The sequence below is a fragment of the Rhopilema esculentum genome, chromosome 11 (genome assembly GCF_057945365.1).
Source record: "Rhopilema esculentum isolate cy_ngs chromosome 11, ASM5794536v1, whole genome shotgun sequence".
NCBI classification, from domain to species: Eukaryota; Metazoa; Cnidaria; class Scyphozoa; order Rhizostomeae; family Rhizostomatidae; genus Rhopilema; species Rhopilema esculentum.
The window spans coordinates 8,625,891-8,641,963 of record NC_142825.1 but is presented as its reverse complement, the minus strand read 5'-3'; the positions used below and the strand labels follow the sequence as shown (position 1 = coordinate 8,641,963).

The 16,073-nt window shown below is 34.7% G+C and overlaps 2 protein-coding genes across 2 annotated transcripts in view; one reads left to right on the top strand and one right to left on the bottom strand.

The window, feature by feature from the left end:
* Positions 1-16,073, bottom strand: part of LOC135693262 (SNARE-associated protein Snapin) — a 34,095-nt gene that overhangs the window by 1,414 nt on the left and 16,608 nt on the right. The window contains exons 2-4 of the mRNA XM_065211695.2: positions 7,564-7,765; positions 2,638-2,684; positions 1,315-1,433 (exon numbers count right to left, since the gene is read on the bottom strand). Coding sequence (XP_065067767.1) covers positions 1,315-1,433; positions 2,638-2,684; positions 7,564-7,765 — 368 coding nt within the window. The remainder of the gene's footprint in view (positions 1-1,314; positions 1,434-2,637; positions 2,685-7,563; positions 7,766-16,073) is intronic.
* LOC135693261 (uncharacterized) lies at positions 8,116-16,037 on the top strand. The gene is made up of 5 exons (XM_065211694.2): positions 8,116-8,256; positions 11,324-11,399; positions 12,024-12,152; positions 13,756-13,863; positions 14,922-16,037. Exons 1-5 carry the CDS (start codon positions 8,136-8,138, stop codon positions 15,142-15,144), a joined length of 657 nt encoding a protein of 218 aa, XP_065067766.1. The 5' UTR covers positions 8,116-8,135; the 3' UTR covers positions 15,145-16,037.

Here is a 16,073-nt window from a genome sequence, read left to right as displayed (position 1 = left end):
TTCTGTATGAAAGACATCTTTATCTAAGTTTGCCGCTAGCTTTTTGTGAAATTTGTTTTAAAGGAAAAAGGATTTATAAATATTGAAAACACCTAAACCATTTTCATGACGTCATCGATTAAATGCAAATAACGGAAAGCGAAAATCACGTTTACACCCCCATAATATCTGAAGCATTTTCAGCCTCTTATTTCAGTTGTTCGAATTTCAATTTAAATCAGTTAAATTTCATTCATACAGGACAGTTTTTGCTTAGCCAAAGCGCTTTGTGCGTGGGTTAATATTCTAAAACCGGGCCTAATCCTACTTTATCATTGTTCAATTATCTAGACCCACATTTGTAAAACAGCAAAGACATGGATTAGAACTAGTGGCTACACAACCAGTTAAGGAATTCTATACAGAAAACTCAATAACAAATACAAATCTCGCATATTTGAAAACCATTACAGTGTCTGCTTAGTAAAATCTAAGAGGTTTAGTGCACCCAATTAATTTGTTAAACTGCTGACTCGATACAACAGCCTACAGTGCTCTAATTGGGTAAAAAGAGTCTAGGCCAGAGAATGGCATCGTCGTATACCATCGACAGAGGTATGGAATATCACCAGTAGCAGGTTTATTGAGCTGGATTCTTGAACTTCCTTTTATGCATTCAGTAGATACAGACGGACCTAGCTTTGTCAGGGCCTACACCACGAATTTGAAAGCGGGAGGGGGCAAGGCTAGCAAAAGTAGGGAGCAAGAAGTGGGGGGGGGGGGAGGGGTGTTGGTCCTGTTTGTATAGATCAATCAGAATCGAGGCTTGTGCGAGGGTTACAACAAATAATTCTTTCCTTGCTGGATGGCCTGCATTAGATTTTGCTATTATAGGCTGTGTTGATGCGATTGAGCGTGCCAAACAATGGTATGACAGAATACGTTACAACTTTGCTAATTTCAAATTCATATTTCACTGTTCAATCTCCCTGATATAGAGCTTTACAAAGTTTTCATACAAAGTTTCCCATAAATAAATGAAAAAAGTTAGTACATTTAAGTACATTTATTCAACTATAAACTTGACATAACTGAGGAAGACCTTCATAATAAAAGCCCGAAAAACACTGCCCTGAAAAGCACTCACTAGGATTTAATTCAAAAATCACTTTTATATCTTGAAAAATAATGAATAAAAAAGTGCCTACTAAGAAGACGATATAAATATATTTTCAAAAGAAATAAAAACTGTTAGCTAATGCTTGAATTTTAAGCAAAGACCTGTCGTACTAACAGTTTTTCTTTAAGAAAATTTTTACGAAAAACGACACGTACGTGGGTGTTATTCAAAACACTGTTGACAACGATGACCCTTCGCCGGCAATTTAGCAGCTTCTTGACGTAGATTTCAAGATCAATTGGAGGTTTCTGCTGTTCAACAAGCTTCTGAAGATCTGCAAAAAGCCACATGATCGGTTAAAGTTGAATGGGATTTGATATGAATATGCAAAATCTTGTCGCTTCTGACATCAAACATCTAGGAATCTGGCTTGTCTTTTAGATAAAAGTCGCAATGCATATGCAAAAATGGTTTAATTCTCCGTAGTTGAGTCTTATTCTTTTGCAAAGGGCCATGAAAATTTTCACAAACTAAATGGCCTTAACAGTTCTATCTTTTAATCAGATCTATACAAACTAAATTTTTAAAACGTTCTTTCCAAATCTGCTAGAAAAATGTTACAAAGGCATTTGGCTCGTGATATTATGAGAGCCGAAGATAAATAACTTGAAAGAAAGAAGAGGATAAGAATATTTTTTATTTTCCTTGCACTTTTGACGTTGTTCAGACAAATACCACTTGTAAGAATACAGTTGAAGTAACAATATAACGCTCTGCAAAGTTTTTCCTATTAGAAATGAAAATGCCTCTGTGGCAAAAAGTCTACAATTCTAAGAATAAACTACATATAAGCAAATTAAAGAAAACATTGATGACACTGTGATTTTATACTTGCTTGCTATTGTGTATTTTAGCATATATATCCTGACACAATATGTATGCCAAAGGCTTTTGAGAGGCACTGTAGAATCTTTAAATTTCCTTGGTGTTTTGCTGATGCATTTCAGTGCCTTATCACAAACATGATAAAGCCCAAAACGCAGGTACAATTTTTTCTTGATAAGTTTTTTTACTCTTGTAGATTGGGGCAAATTGGGAAAATTGCTAATTTTTACTTGACAAGAATACTTGTTCAAAACTGACATACTTGTTAAATTAAAAATTGTCAATTTGAAAAACTTGCTTGTGAAAAACTGACATTTTTAACTTTAACAACCACTTCATATAATTTCCGGGAACAAGTGTGACCCTACCAATTAGAATACAAATTCAAATAAAGTTGTTGACACAAACTTTAATTTTTGAAATTTAAAACCTCAACTATTTCTGTCAAGAATTGTAGTTTTAAAACAATCACATTAATTACGACAGTGGGTTCATGTCATTCAGTTCTCAAACCAATTTTCTAGTTGGCCATTTTGCCTGCAATGACAGCTTATCTACAACTTCAAACATGCTATGAAATGAAACGTAGATTGGAAAGAAATATTTCCATTTTGCATTAAGGTGTCAAAATAATTATTTACGAAAACGCAAACCTGATGTGAGGGTTTCAATTTTTTCTCTTAAACTCAGCTGACTTTGTCTGCAAGGAAGAGGTAATACAAAAGTAAGATGGAGAGTCAGATTGATTTAAACTTGCATATTCAAATTCCATCTACCTGAATACAAAGATGGCATCTGTGCAAAGCATCTAAGTTTCTATAATAAGTTTCACCCCAGGGCCCAAGCTTTCTCTACAAAACCCTTCTCTAGCAAACCTTTAAAAAATGTGAAATTTTTGACAGAAATTTATATAATTGATTATATGTGTTACATGAATATTATCAAAAAGAAAATTTTTTCAACTTGGCTACAGCCACTAGAAAGTTCACCAGTACAGTTTGGCATTTATAGAAGGGGCTACACCTCCCCCAACCAATGGCCTTCGATAGCCTTGTCACAGGCTAGTTAGTTTGTAGCTTTTTGCAAAATTCTAAAAATGCAGAAATTATCAATTTTTTGGGTCTAGCCTGCCAGACTGTAAAGTATATTTTCTGCCGGGGGAACACCTGAACAATAAAATTCAAATTTACCTAAAACAAGCATTTTGTGAGAAATTTTGCATGTAATGTGTAGCTTGCTTTTTCTTGCAGGAAACATGACATAATAAACAAATATTTTGCCCTAACTTTAAGGCAGATTGTTAATAATGTGCCGGCCGAAAAAAAGAAGAAACTTTTTTCACAAGAATATGTTCCCCATGAACCCAAATTCTTTGTTCATGTGGATTGTTGCTTGCCAGTTTTATACACCTCTACTGCAGACAGACGGACACTCTGCTGAAGTTACAGAAGCAAACTTTGAGCATAATTTTTGGTTTGGACTGAAGAACTCATAGCAAGCCATTATTCACCTAACTTGAGTGTCTACCATTGCACCCACGAATTGATTATAACATTAACTTTTTCTTTACAAAGTCAACAATATTATCGCACCACCTTACTTGTCTCAAATGTTTGTTGAAACAGCTGAAATTTACCAACACAGAGCAAGAGCTGCTGCTTTATGGAAAAATTAAACCAGACTCTCTAGTCTTTGTCAAAAAGATATTGTAACGTGTGGAAAATCAGGTGCATAATACATTTCATGCATACAATTAACATTCCTATCCAGGACCCAAAAACAGGGGGGCCGGAGGGCCATGTGTCCCATTTTTTTGCAAAACAAAATATATTTTTTACAAAATCTTTTGCTACAAGTTTTTAATTTGGCCTTGTTTTATTTTTAAAAATGTTACTTTTCCTGGGTGCATAATTTCAGAATTCAGTCTTTGTAATATGAGACATGTGAATGCCTCCACATGTGCAAAACGAGGAATTTGCAAGGAAAATCTTGAAGTTTGAAAATATATTTTGAAGATTTCTAAAGCAGCAGGAAGGCAAAGTTGCCAAATTTAAAGGCAGTTCTATTGGTTTCCAAGGTGTCAAAGTATCCCCACATGAGATTTATCAGCAGCCTGCTACAGCTGTTGCAATTATGGTGAAAAGTAGCCTGATCAAACAGCAAGGCACCCCTTCCTAAATATGAGGATCGAGGGTTTTTCTCCAAATCGAAGGAAAAATGTAGGTTTGCCACACAATTGAGGGATTTTCAGTCGATAGAGGTACTGAATAGTCTTTCGTTTAGGAAAAAACCCCGATCTACGGAAATTTCTCTTAAAGTGAGGCTTTTTATGAATATCCTCTATGATATCCACCACCTTAGTGATCATAGTTAAGGCTGCGCTTACACAATGCTGGATAACTGTTGAACCGGATAAAAACCTATAAGGATTGATCACATTAACTTGGTACTGTACAACTTACAATGCAGATGGACTTCTTATTTACACAAATACGGATACACCAGATTTTTCTCAACAAACAGCTTCAGTTGAAGACAAAGGTTGATGAAACTCTCCTTGCACATTTGCAAGTTTTAAATCCATTCTTCTGGCACTCCAATATCATTGATCAATTATCCTAGCAAGTGCTTGCTCTGCCAGACCAAAATTTACACACTTTTTTTCCCAGATGCTTTCTTAAGAATTCTGCTGATGTGCTGGATCTTTGAAGTTCTCTTATCAACAATAGATTGTAATGTGCTATCAAGCAAAGTGAGAACTGTTATGAAAAGCAAAGCTTGGTGCTAAAATTTAGCCTCATCTGTATCAGAAATATCAGGCATAGTGTAAACGCAGCCTAAATCAGTGATGTCGCACAACAATATTTCAAAGGACTGTAGGGTTTATAAAGAATCAAACTATTCACTCTAGATATTTTCAAATGATTGCAAAACAATTCTATGATAACTTCCTTGAAATTTAAAAACAAATTAAATTTAGCATCTTTAGGAACAGTTTCTCCATTAATTTCCATGGTTTCTCTTCAGTTTATAGCACAGTTTTAAAGAAGTCCCTTTATATCTTGGTAACAGGAATGACAAAAGGGGATAAAAAAGTTGTTCGCGTTGCACACCATCGCAGGCGAAAAGCAATCAAGTGTGCGAAAGGCTGCATGTGGCCTAGCTTTGTATTACAAAGACTGTCATTGTGTGTATCTTTGGGAATTATAAATCACACTCACTTTCAGATTGTGTTAATTCTTGGATTGCCCTTAGTTATAGAATTTTAAAACAAGTACCTAATCATTAGAAAGAACCATTGCCATTCCTTCTTTGAAATAAAAATTTTCGGGTAAATTATTTGCACATTCAGTAAATTAGTCTGGGCAAAAGGGGAATGCTTTTTAGGCTGTAATAAGGCTGCCTTTTTAGCAATGAAATTTAAAGAGAGCAAACTGATTAATCACGTTTAGCCGGTTTGACCAAAAAATCCAGACAACACTTTCAAAGGGTATTTTCAAGCAAAACACCTGGGCTCAAAAAATTGGAATATGGGCATACGGACACATGGTCATATCTGGAGATAAAGAGATCAACATGAAAATATATAGTGAAAAGCACGACCTGGTGGGTAAAACCAGTAAGAAAATAAAACGGCAATAAAATTTAAGGACAGAAACATGACAAAAAACCAAAAAATGCTTTTGTTAGAATTAGGCAACTTCTGGAAGGAAAACTTCCAAGAACATTTAGTTGTAAACTACAGTCTTATGAAGGTTAAGAATGATTTAGAAATAACCTTAAGCTCAAAATAAAAAAAATTATGAATACTGTGGCTCAGCAAAAAATTAGGTATTCTTATAAAAATGTATGCACACACGACTGACTGGTTCCTAAATTATATGAAGGGTTGGTAACAAATCAAGATTTGCAACCTATGGTGGCAGTGTCATTTGGTTGCATAAAATTGTGTTTAAAATTATCGTAGTTTGTTCCTTCATTAATTTCAAACATATATAAATTCAATATTTTCAAGTAAGAAGAACTAAAGTATATTGAATCAAGTAGCATCAGGCATCTAAAGGTAGGTTCACTATCTGTAATGGGATTTGCAAAATCATTTAATGTGACAGCCTTGAGTACGTTCCTATTAGGTTTAGGTGGTTTGTGGATTGTTTTCCAAGAACAAAACTAAGTTTTAAATTTTACAGTCTGGTGCCTAGTAAGTGATAACCATAATCTATGATGCTGACAAACAAAATCAGGGGCTGTTCGGGTATTAATACCCAAATTCTGTCGACCTTTGATCTAATCCTATGCTCGTATTAGTCCTGATTAAGAAGGTCAGAACATAATCGTACAGTCCTCTTACAAAGCATCCAGAAAGTTTTGAATTTTGCTGCAAATCTGTTGTTGGATATATTTTTTTACAAAGGCTGTTTCATGAAAACGTTTTCATCAATTTACCCAAATTTTTCTTCAAAATTTTTCGGCCATTGATCTATTGACTCGTTGAAAAAAATTCATCCTGTCGATATGAAAGCAAAACATTGTGAGGGTTTTTCCCCGTGATGGTAGCAACCAAAACAAAAAAACTGACTTATGAACAGTGTCTTGAAATAACGTTTCATCATGATGCTGGAAATCATTGGATGCAAAACGACTACTGCTTACAAAAAAATTTTAAAAAACAAGAAGCATAAACAATTTGTTACGATCAAAAAAGCAAGGGCTCTCCCGACACCAATGGCAGAACATTCCACCCTAAACAGTTTGCATCAAAACTGGTTTGCCTCATTATGAATTATTGCATTAATTATTAAAAAAATTGAACTTTCCATAGCTGTCGCTAAGTATTGCAAGGAAAACCACAGGGAATTGTAAATGACCTTTGTAGTGATTGATTTCAGTGGTAAAGACTTGCAGTGGTAAAGAAATAGTTTGGCTTTATGGCCCTGCACTGAATGATATATCTGCTTTGCACGAAAGTTTTGTTACCTGATTTGCTAGAATGTTACCAAATGTTAGGCATGTTTTATAAATGATCGGTGGCATCTCCATGCAAATATTTTTCCCAACTAAGAGTAAACACGTTGTGTTTATCTTATTTGAAATTATTTGTTTCTCAAGTTTTTCATGAAACAAGTTTTTCAATGACGACACGTTATCGCCAGCAGCAGCCTAATTTTTTATGTCTGAAACTTTAGGAAAGCGCAATTCGATCTTCGAGACGCCCGGATACATTCGTGAGGCTGAGGAGAGTGTACCAGACTATTAAGTATTTTTTCTGCACGGAGAACGCCAGAATAATAATTTTGAAATTTGCGGATAACGAACGTTTCCCGCGAAATCGTGCGCGGAATTTAAAGCAAAGGCTTTATTATCAGAAGTCAGAGGTTTAATTGGTGGAATATTCGCGGGGACCATGACCAGATAAACAAATATTGTGCGCGGAATTTAGGGCAGATTCTTAATAATGCGCGGGCGGAATGAACGATAATAATTATTAGACCAAACTTTTTATTTTGGGGAGTGTAGTCGTTATTATTAGGCTATTTCACAAACAAGAAGTTAGGCCAACCGGAAAGATTATCACTTACCTGACATCGAGTACTCTGTTATCAACTTCTTCCACAGCTGGCTTCAAGAGCTGAAGAATGCCATTGCTTATGTCGTCTTCGATTGAAAGAAAATCTTTCGCACTTGTAGTTTCAACGCTATCATTCTCCATCATTTCCGCCATTTTAATCAGTTTTCCATGAATTGAATGAAGACAACAACAACAGCCAAAATGACCGTGATCTGGAGGTAAGCACGTATTCTTACTTTGCACAGTAAACTCACTCTCTCTTAAAATTACACAGGAATAAACCTATATTTGTAGAAAAATTATCAAAAATGATCCTAATTGAATTTGAAAAGTGCACATATAGTTTTATTTTCACTCAAGTTAGGGGTTGATAGAGGAATGGATATCCGATAATAGCATTCATCAACCATTGAGCCCCCGTCTATGTTCGTCTAACGGAAAACAAAACATGTCATTAAGTTGTCCGCTTGGTCGCTTGGTAGTCGATGCGTCACGTCAGTGACCTTGTGCTTTTTGACATGTTAACTGACATTTTCTGAAGACAGTTTTATTCCTAATGTTGGAAATCAGTAAAACGTGACTATGTCCCAATCAAAAAAGAGAGACAATGTGAAATTGGAGGGCAAGCAGTTATTTCGTGATGAAGATCGTATGAGTTTCCCCCGTATGATTGCCAGGATATGGGGAATGGTTGTTGCGATCTGTAAGTGGTGACGAAATATTATCATAATAAAAAGGCTGTTATGCCCATGCTCTTTAAAATGATTGTACGTCTGTTTGACCATAAACTATACACCTGATAGTTTATTGTGTTGATACACCTATGGGTAACGCTGCTCTGAGAGCAAGTGCATGTGTCTGAGGCATAGTGATATCACAAATAAGGCCAGGCACCGCGGAGCGTTGAGAAAAGTGGGGGGTCTAAAAAAAGTGGGGGGGGGGGCTAAAACCGTATAAAAAGAGGCTTTTCTGGTAGTTTGATACTTAATATTTGGCACTTTTTGCAAAAAGTCCCCCTGCTCCACGGTGCCTGAAGGCTGTTTATTTTAATGGCGGGGGCTCCAAAAATTCTAACCAGTGGGTCTTAGACTTAACTATGATTTTAGAAAATTTTCAAAAGGTATTGAATCCATACTATTTATGTGTGAGAATGGCTCAGTGGTTGAGGTTGTAAGTCTGCTTCGAGTCTCTGATATGGCAAAACTTCCACTAAGAGTGAGCAGTGGTGGTTTTATGGAAATTGTAAAGAACAAGTGCCCCGCAGCTGTTTTTGGCCCCTGGCCATGCAGTTCCTTAAACCGCCACTAAAACTGATGTTGTTATTTTCCTCAAATCCCAGCTGAGCATTTTTGCAAATTTAGATTAATCCGCGCAGTTGCAGCACATACTTAGGAGTTAATCCTGCAAACAAATTATTTTTGGAATTAAAATCCTGCAGCTTTATCCTGCTATTTTGCAACATGATTTGTTACTTTACAAGCTTAATTTGCAGAAATAATTCCCCATGCACAGAAAATACTTTTCACTCTGGGGCATAGGAGTCATAAAGTACATGTTTACATTACAGAGAAAAGACCAGGGCACTTAACGATAAGCAGCTAGGCTTCTCAGTGTTCAAAAAACTACCTACAGAAACTAGGTAGTAGAAAATACAAACATGTTCCTCCTTATGGCCCTTAATCTGGATGAGATCATTCCCTTGAGAAAAGACCATATCAGAGCCATGTTTAACAATGGTTGTGTTATGGCCAGACTATGTTTTTCAACTATAGTCAACCATGTTTGTACCATTGTTTTCAAGTATGAGACAGAAAAGTTGAATAAATCTATTTCTTATCATCCTGAAGCAGCACAACAATGACAGAATGCCTTAAGAGTTTTGAAATTAAAGCCTTATAAGCAGTCAAAAGTTTCAAAGATTGATGATAATTGTGATCATTGCTCTACCATAGTTAAGACCATAGTCAAAGGGCATCCAAGTACCATTGCTGCCTGATATAACCCATGGTTGCCATGCTAGCCATGGTTGAGCAATGAAACATGGTTGAGTTTCTGCAGGGGCGTGCTTCAAAATAATCCAGAAAAATGTTTGGAATTGGGACCTTTACAGTCTGTAATTGTTTTCAATAAAAAAGTTGCAAATGGCTTTGAAAAAAGCAAACATTTTACGTCCACAAACATCCACAACTGGGTATATATTTTCCATCGTGTTCTTTCGGAACCTTATTCTGACGTTTTTGCTCTGAGGAGTGTCAGACGAAAAAGCTTTTAGTATGTCGTAAAATGTTTGCTTTTTTCAAAGCCATTTTCAAATTCTGTACCGCAAAAAAAGTTGTAATTTTCTGACAAAGACTGCAAGCAGATGGTGAGCATTCCCTATGTTGATGGCCCTGGGAGCTTCCCTATATTTTGCTTGTTATTCAGTGATAAACTATTCCTAATCAAACAATTTTTATATCTGGAACCAATGAAAGGACCAGAAAGCAATTTTTGTGAAATTCTACTCTAGAGAAGCATGATAAAACCTTCAAAAACCTTCATGTTTATTGTTATCACTACTTTCAATAAATCCAGAGTAGAGAGCACAATTTTGTTGCATCTTCAAGAACATTATTTTTCCTTTTCTTTTACTTCTAAAATTTTAATTTACATAGCTGCTAAAAGTAGGAACCTTAAGTCGAAAATCCAAGTATGTACGTAAACAAGAATGTATAAAAACTCCTATATGCTTAAAGTCAAGCAGAAAATACTCCAGAAATAGGCAGAAAAAAAACTAGAAACATGCACATTAACCTGTGAGAAAAATTTCATTCGTTAGAATGCAAAAACTATAGTGTCAAAAATGAAATGGGGCTACTGATGTAAAAGTATTTCATTTAAACACCTGAAAGACCAGCAGCTCAAATATTTCTGTGTTTATTCAGAAAAGGGATAGGTTTATCCTGATCATAAAAGCTTTTTACCTTTGAAACATTGAGTTTATATTTTCACCCAGTCTAAAAGTGGACAAACAATAAATAACAAATATACTAAAGAGGAATAGTTTAAAATATAGAAAGCTGTCCTTAAACCCAGCTTTATGATTGTCTGAAGGCATAACAGCCTACATTGCTTTGTAGAAGCAGGAGAGAAGACATTGCCCTATCAGCAAAATACATCTGTTTCTTTCTTCACAAAATTAAAAACAAAAGGCCAAGAACATTTCGAGGCCATGCCCTCCAAATCAGCAGAAACATCACCTCTTTGATGCTTTTTACCAATGTCAACAACTTAATTTTAACTTAGAAACTAGCTTTTGCTAGCACCATATTATGTGCTTCCTTAGGAGTGTTAAAAATGTTGGGCCTGAAATTTCACTTAGAGATACTGAAATCAAAAACATTTCCAAACTCAAGTCAACTTAATGTTATTTTCAGAAAGAGATCGATTGGAACCCTTATGGCATTAGTTTTAGTATATTTCTCATAGCTAAGAAAATTCCAATGTATTTTTTTGGAAAATTTATGATTGTTTCGAGAAAATTGAAGAAGTAAAAAGCTACTTTCAGCAGCCTTGAGATAAAAGAAACTGTTGCTTGTGTTAGGCATGGATGTTTATGTCTGAATGAACTTTTGTATCCATATTAGATCATTTTCCATGTATTACAATATGAAGCAAATTTCATAATTAAGTATTTTTGGTTCTTTTTTGTAAAACTAATCCTTTTCAGATATGTGCCTCTACATACAAATTTATAACAATGTTATGATAATGGAGTTTTATCTTTTCAGCTTATATATCATCCGGGGGAAGTCTGGTAGCCAATGCCACTACAAAAGATTGCAAGATAGTAGGAATTTATATGGTGTATGTATGATAAATAAATGTTATTTTTCCATGTGTATGATTTTGTTTTTTTAACATTTTGTGTGCTTGGTTTTAGCTAGTTGTTAGTTTTTATCATGACAGACTTCATTCATATTAGTTGTCATGCAAGTTTAAGAATGCCAGGTGTATGAAAGTCTAAAAGGGCCCCTGTTTGCCAATTCTATGCAACAAACAGTGCATCATATACTAGTGTGCCATGTCTCACTTTTCCATGCTATGGGAAGTATTCATGTTTCTTTAAAATTATATTTATCACATTTTGCACATCGACGTCCTATGATTTGAAACTTTGTGCGTTAGTGAAATGAAGCATGTCTCTCAATTAGTGAAGCATAATAAATTAGCATAATTTACCATTAGCAGGTAGGAGACTACCTGCAGGTAAGAGACTTTTATACAAATTGAAAACTTACTGAATGAGGAATTTCTACTTTGTTTTGGTATCGAAAAGAACAGTGTGACACTTTGCTTTGCAGTTCAGTCGCTGATAAATGTTTTGTCATGTCTTGTAGTATTGAATAATATATACTGATCAGACTACTTGGATATGCATACTACCTTTTTAATAACTAAGTGACCACATTCAATCATTTTCCATTCTAGTGTCATTGGTATCATCATAATGGTCATAGAATGCCCATGTTGCCTTCTCGTAATTCATCCAGGCAATAAATTATGTGGTGCAATGGAACGAAATTTCCCATTCTGGGTTAAAGGGCTGGTCTACCTAGGGTATGTTATCAATTTCAACTTTTGTTTTGTTTGCATACCTAACAAATTTATGTTTCTTGCTGCATGATACCAATCCTGAACATCATACCTAATTAATTATATTGTTTCTAAAGTACTCTATGTTGTTTCTCTGTTTCTCCTGTGTTGAAAACCTCTGACTAACATAAAATGCATGCAGAACTTTAACTCTTCCAGTTTTGCTAGGAGGCTCGAGACTTTCTTGCTTATTTAAGGTCACCTGGTTATTTGATATTTCCTCCCTGTTTCAGAAGGGTTTACCAAAAATTAAAAGATCTCTGGCAGCTCTTTGTTTTCTGACATCTAAAATTGATTTTGCACAGTTAATCACCATTGTTTTCTGGAAGTATCCCAGTTTATTTGGATTTGATGGACTTTCAGAACATCCTGCACCAAATTGGCATTTTTTAAGGATTGATGTCACATGAATTTGAGCAATTTTTTGTCAAACATACCCAAGGTCTTCGTTTAGGCATTCTAAGGTCTTGATGTCACATGAATTTGAGCATACCAATATTTAATTATACTAGTCAATCAGTTCATGTTTGTATTATGTATCATATGTGATGAATTAATTAGATGGGTGATCCAGTTCTATAATGCAACAGAGTTCTATGCATCATGTTTTCTTTCTTTTGCTTCAAAGACACCAAAGAAGATCTTATGTTTCAAATTCATGTTTTATGTCTCACTTGTGCTCTCCCCTCAAAAAAGCATCCAGACAGTTTGAATTAAGTTGTGAATTTGTTGTTAAAAAAAATTTGTTTTTTAAAATTTTGAAGCAGGTTTAATGAAAACATTTGTCTCTATTTCCTAAATTTTCTTCTTTAAGCTTCTTTGGCATTCATCATTGTTTATTCATCTAGAAATAATGTTTAAACACTATGGTGGCAAAGCTATCATTAGATTGCTAAGCTGATCATGGTTTATTTTGAAAGGTATTCTCTTTAAATTAAGGAAATGGCAATTGACTACCAAACTGTCCAGATACTTTCGTGATGGGAGTGTTTTTTAGAAGTATGCAGATGTATGGTTATGATAAGAATGATTTTTAAAAAAATATTAAGTGCATAATATGGATTTACAAAAAAATAATATTGTTAAGAAGAGCTATCTCATGACAATTTTTTACTTTAAACTTCTTCCTAGAGCAATGGTTTACAGCTATAGTTATAGATGCTCACAAATTTTAGTGCTCTCCCTGTGTTTGGCAAAACCTCTCTGTTTTTCTTAAGAAAGAGCCAAAAATCTCCAGGATTTGAAAACTTTTAGGTTAACAGGTCTTTGCTTGAGACTTTCAAAGTCTGAAGTTATGACTTTCATCATCTAAGACATCAGCATGGTCCATCATGATGTGTTATGTGCACTTTCCTATGAAATTATAGTACTTTTATAGCTATGATCCAGCTATATTTAATAATTCCGTAACAGAATACATAACATAATATTGATGTGTGCATAAACAAGCAATGAAGTAATTTAAATGCGTTGGAACATTGAACATGATTGTGTTGGGACAATTAATCCCCCTTATCGTGATATTTCCTGCAGATGAGACCCTTGTAATCATTGTTTATCATTACAGGTTGATGTTTACTCCACTTATCCTGTGTTTTAGCTGGAAAACAATGTTAACTTCTTTGACTATGATTATTCTTGTGCTGTTATACTTCTTCTTAACATGTTTGCAAGGGTAAGTGAATCCTTAATTTGTGCTGGGTTAAAGTTATAAGCAAGCAAGTAAGGCTTAGAATACTTAAATTTGTTTTGATAGAAGCTTAATGTAAAGTCCTTGAACTCATCATCAGTCATAGTTTTGCACATAATAACTAGTCAATACAAATTTACAATACAATTGGGCAGTCATTATTTTTCAATTGGGCATGCAACCTTTTTCAAACCATTCTTAGCTTTCTTTGAGGGTGTGGCTTATACATGGCAAAATTGATTTTCTATCTTTTCCTTGGCTTTGGTCTGGTTTCTCAACTCAAATAACTACACTTTCATAGGAAATATTATTGGCAATGGGGGAGGAGAGGGGTTATGTTCCTGTATGATCGGTAAAATGATCACCAAGCCACAAGTTACATTTCAATGTAATTTGACAATTCAGCTGCATTCATTTAACAGGAAGATAGTTTTTCCACTGGTGGCACATCTAACACAAGGCACACTTTTTTCCAAAATACCTCTGTTCACCTGGTATGTCAAAAAAAACAGGAGTCCTATCCTTCTGGCTTCAAACTAGAAGTGCCCTTGGCATATGGGAATGGAGAGTCAGGAAAAAAATAAGCATTGTTTAAAGCAAACAGTCAAGGGTGGTTACGAGCAAAGGATGATTAAAAGCAAATGCCCATAGTCAAACTTGTTGATTACTGAAAAACTGCTATTTTTCCAAATTTCCACAGAAACTGATGAGCAACATTTGTTCATGTTATTTGAAAAAAAACTGTAAGGACCTTTTTAATCAAATGTATTTAAGGTGGGAGGAAACTTGCAACCTGACCAAACATCAGTTTTTCTCATTTTGTCGATTTATAGAAGTTTATAACATAATCTCAGATTTTTGTCATGATACAACTGGATTATCATTTTTGCATTGTATACTAGCAGATATTGTAGAAAACTTGTATTTTATTTTATTTCAAAATTTGATTGGTGACTTATTAAATGAAATTAATGCTATCAGATAAGTACATGTACTAGAACCCTTATCCTCAGTCAGCATATAATTATTTTTTGTATTCTTAGGAGCAAAAGGTATGAAAGACTTCGTGGAGAAATAAACTATGAATTTAATAAAAAACAGGACCAAGTGAACTTTGCATACAGCAGCTTTGGTCATGCATCAGCAACTGTTAATGCATTTCAGAGTGCAGCAAGAAATTCAAAGACAAAAACTGGCAAAAGTAGAGGGTCTGCTGGGAAGCCTTCACAAAAAGCACATGTCAAGAAACCTACAACTAAGGTTTAAATGTGTATGATGGTATAGATCAGTGGTAGACTTTCTTAGAATCTATTTTAATGTAAAATTTCTTATTGAAAATATATGCACTGTACAGGGAGAACCTGAATTGCAAATTTGCAGTAACAATTCCTCTTTGCAATTTGAATTCTCCCTTGCAGTAAAACGCTTCCAATGTTTGTAACATGAAAAGACTCTGGGAAAATGTAGGTCAGTGGAGTCATTCTTAGGACAAGGCTAGAAGGTTTATGATGCAGTAATAAGTGGCTTTTGAGATTACATTGCTTATAGATATATATTATAATAATAGCCCTTCATAATACAGTGATCAGAATATTAACATTACTAATTTTTAAACCCATTTTTCATTGAAAATATACAAAGCAATCTGAATTTAAAACTTGTGTAAAAACACTTGAGCTAACTGTTTATTTTCTTTCTAATAAGTCTCAATGAGAGTTGTTGTCAACATTCCTTATATTGGCTAGGGGAAGCAGACATTTGCACCTTGTCTCATCCCTACATGGGCTGTAACAACTAATGAAAAGGCCATTTTTTCAATGACGCTTTGTATTATTTGGTTAGGCTTTTAATAGATAATTGCCAAAGTGAAAGTCCAAAGTGAATGGAAAATTTTCACCATAAAGCAAACACACACACACACACACACATGCACGCAAATTTGAGTGTTTCATAATCCTATTTTGAAAAGTTCAAAGTGGTCTGTGAATCTTTTGATACTTGTGATTACATTAGCTGATGCAATGATCTTATTCTTGGCTGTGTAAGCTGCACTTTGAAGAATCCTTTCTTAACAATTTTCTGTAAATTCAGTATTTTATAAGCTTGTATTTATTATTAATAGTTTCTGTTGATAGAAGATTGATTGATTGAAGATAAAAGCCTCTTGTTGGTTTAACTTCTTTTGCGCACCTTCC